Here is a 3,611-nt window from a genome sequence, read left to right on the forward strand (position 1 = left end):
CGCGGCCCTTGAGGACCATTGAGGCTGCGTACTTTAAGGCTGCAGACCCTGAATTGGGATACAGCCAATGAGACAATATTGATGGAGAAGTATCGAGATGGCCAGAACGTGGTGCACTGCACCTTGGTGGATCAAGAGAAAACAGGGCACTGTATGAGGAAGAAGAGTGCCCAAGAACTATATGAGGGTGGTGCAGGACATGTACGAAGACAGTGAGACAGTAGTGCAGTGTGAGGAAGGAGGTCAAAGTGGGGGTGGGATTACATGAGGGGTCTCAAAGAGCCTCCGAGGTGGAGGTATGCATCACTTATACTGTCATCAGGGTCTTTGGGATGCCATCTAACATCAGGGTTAAATAGATCCAACTCATAAAAAAGTTGATGCAACACTTTTGTTAAATTCTTTGAGTTTAAATCTAGACTTCAGTCATATTTTGATTGTTTTGTTAGAATCCATTGTGGTGGTGCACATAGCACAAACTGTTTGTCCAAAAGATTTTGAATCTGACAGTATCTTAACATTATTGTTAAGTCTTTCATATATAATTGTAAAATCTTTTGACTACCTAAAAATCATTTTCTGTTTCTATGTCTTTCAGATGATGCTGAAGATGACATCATCTACTCAGATGTTAAAGTGAAACAGCGTACAAGAAAAGCAACACCACGTTCAAATCAAGATGCAAGTTAGCTTGTCCCTAATGCATTCTGACCTAGCACCAGTCTTAAACCTGTTCATGCCAAGTTAGCAGTTTCAGTTAGAAGCTCTCACCAACATCTTACATATAACACTGGAGATTTAAAAAGCTGTGGTCATTAGTGTTTGTGCGTTTCTTGTGCTGTGCTTTGTATATATAGCAAATAACAGCAAAGGTGAGCTGTGCCTCTCTAAGACAACAGCTGAGTCAAGCATCAACCATCATCTCATAGCTTGAGCATTTAAGCTAATATTCACTGTGTCTGTCATGACCGTAAAACAATGAAACCATGTGATACTAACTTAGTTGCACACGGTGAGAAAGTGCATACTATACATGTGTCTTGCATAACACTGGCTTGTTTTTTTTTACTATTAAGAATCACAGCAGATGACAAAATGCCTACTTATTATATCTAACAATACAAAAAACATGAAAGATTTACTCTAGAAATAGCTGTAATTGTGCTTCTATTACAGTTTGTTATTTAAGTCATGTATTTTCAGTGCATACAGCTTTTTGCCTGCAGCTTAGAGTCTCAGTATTGTATGTATCAACCTGCAACTTGTGAATAAGAGTGATTGTTTTCCTTTACTTATATTAGCTTCTGATTAGTGGTTCTGTCATATTCTGGAACAATCTGTAAACTTTAGTAGTAAATATAAAAACAGTTTGAGAAGTTTGAGCTGCAAGAAATGCAGGGATCAGCACTCAACTCATGAATCCAGTGTTATGTACAAATAACTGGAAGCAATAAAATAAAATGGAAATTAATAATTTACTAGCTGACATGACATCAAAGCACTGAAAACACATGAAAACTCCTCAGTTACAGCTTCTTTCAACAGACTGTCTGTTAATATTAACCCTGTGATGAAGCTTTACAGGCTCACCACCAGGTGGCGCCAGTACCAGTGACTTTAGCCACCAGCTGCCTAGTATACTGCAAGTGCTAGTTGCATACCGGTACATACAAAGCAGACTTACATGGAGAGACTACACATGTATGCTGTAAGTACATGTTTATGTCATTTTTTAGTCTAAGTATAGTGTAGCTTTGTAAAAACTGGACTCTTATTGTTAATGCAACAACTGCTAGCTCAGTTTATGCTTCAGCTATCAAACACATATACAAAGTGACAGAAATGAGCTAACTGGTAGGTTCAGCACCTATCTATCAGCCAGCGTGATGCACCTGAAACTGATAGTAAAACATTACAGCAGTGTGTTGCAGATAATTTGATTCTATCCGTGTAAGACAGACAGAAAAAAATAGACTTTTTAACTAGTTTTTTTTTTTTTTTTAACTCAATCTTGTAGAGTGAGAGGATGGCTGAGGAATGGAGAATTGCACTGGTACCGTTTTTTAATAAATCTAGTAACGTACAGAAGGATGAAGTGGATGAGCCATACCATGATGATAAAGGAAAGTTTTGCAGCTAGGTTAATAAGAGAGAAAATGACGAGTGAGCAACAGTTAAGCGCAATGCCAAGAAAGAGCACTACAGATACAGTTTGCATTCAGGGAGTTGATGTAAAAGTATAGAGACGATCGGAAGGAGCTTCACTGTGTCTTTGTGAAGTAATTTCCCAAAAAGTATAAACAACTCTAACTACACTAACGTTATTCTATTACTTTTATACCCGCTCATTTAACTAACCTTAATATATTATAATCAGATCTCTCTCCTTGTAGTTTATATGATATTGTACCCCTCTCTTTCTCACTCTGTGTGGGTGTGCTAGTAGATTTTCTTTGTATTTTTAAACATAAACTTCAATCAGTCAGTGAATCTGCAACAAATATAAAATAGAAAGAGCTGTGGTTTTAACCTAACATAGTTTTAGCATCCCACATTAGGGTGTCAACCGATACTTGCTGTAGACCATGTTGATGAGTTCAAATTGCAGGACGTGAGAATAAAATCCCTTTAAAGGTATATAGTGCTTCATTGGTATGTTTACAGAGATTCAGAGAAGCATGCGGTATCACAGTCTGTCTAGTGAGAATATAATATGGGATTATCTGGGACATATTCCATGATTTTCCATGATTTAAATGAACCCTCAATGCTGTCTTTTTGCATATATTTTAAAGCACACCTTAAAGCATTCTCTTCTGTTACCAACAGTTTAACCTTGAGATGATTTTCTGGGCTACACTTAAAGTTACTCTTTTTAAATTCCATCCATATAGCAGCTCAAAAATGCTTGATATTAAGAACATGAGAAATAAAATGTCTGAATATCATCAAAAGTAATACTCTAATTTGTCTAATTACTATATTGACATGTTTGTATAAGTAAAGACAAGTATGATGAGAAACTAAATGCTTGAGTAAGACTAACATGACTTTAAATACATGCTTACTCATTTCTGTCCAAACCACAAGACAAACACAGCAGCCCAAAGCCCGTCATGCCTGCCGCCACAGAAAAGAACTCCAGGTGCTGGTAAGTAATGCTAAACTTAATTCTCATCGGTGAAATTACTGTACTATAAAAACAATTTTAAAAAGATTTCAAAGATCCATTGATTATGAGTGTAAAAAATACTAGATAATACAAGAAGAATTGTTACGAAACCCTTTTGATTGGTCACCATAACTTTGGTGTCCACAGTTCAAACAATATGTCATAAATCTGTTGACCAGAACTACAAAATTTAAGCTTAAAGTAGCGATTTGAAAACAGACTAAGATTTTAAAAGTAGTAATATTTTGTTTGATAGGATAGCCCTAATATGGTGTTCAAAAAAAGAAATGTGGCCTCAACCAGCGAGCACAGAAAAAACCAAAGTAAAGAATAAAAATGTTTTTCTAAGCTAGATATTTATAATTATCAGCCATATAACAATTAATATAACAATTATATTTGTTGACTTACTAAAATAATGGGAAGTTTTATACTGTGG

At 35.9% G+C, this 3,611-nt stretch overlaps 1 protein-coding gene across 1 annotated transcript in view; it reads left to right on the top strand.

Moving 5' to 3' along the window:
- LOC121815594 overlaps positions 1-3,611 on the top strand; it is a 112,325-nt gene that overhangs the window by 408 nt on the left and 108,306 nt on the right. Inside the window, exon 2 of the mRNA XM_042227174.1 lies at positions 3,091-3,151. Within this exon, the coding sequence (XP_042083108.1) occupies positions 3,117-3,151 (35 nt within the window). The 5' untranslated portion in view covers positions 3,091-3,116. The remainder of the gene's footprint in view (positions 1-3,090; positions 3,152-3,611) is intronic.

Source organism: Haplochromis burtoni, unplaced genomic scaffold (assembly GCF_018398535.1).
Source record: "Haplochromis burtoni strain Fernald_Lab_line unplaced genomic scaffold, NCSU_Asbu1 Contig_247, whole genome shotgun sequence".
In the NCBI taxonomy this organism is placed as follows: Eukaryota; Metazoa; Chordata; class Actinopteri; order Cichliformes; family Cichlidae; genus Haplochromis; species Haplochromis burtoni.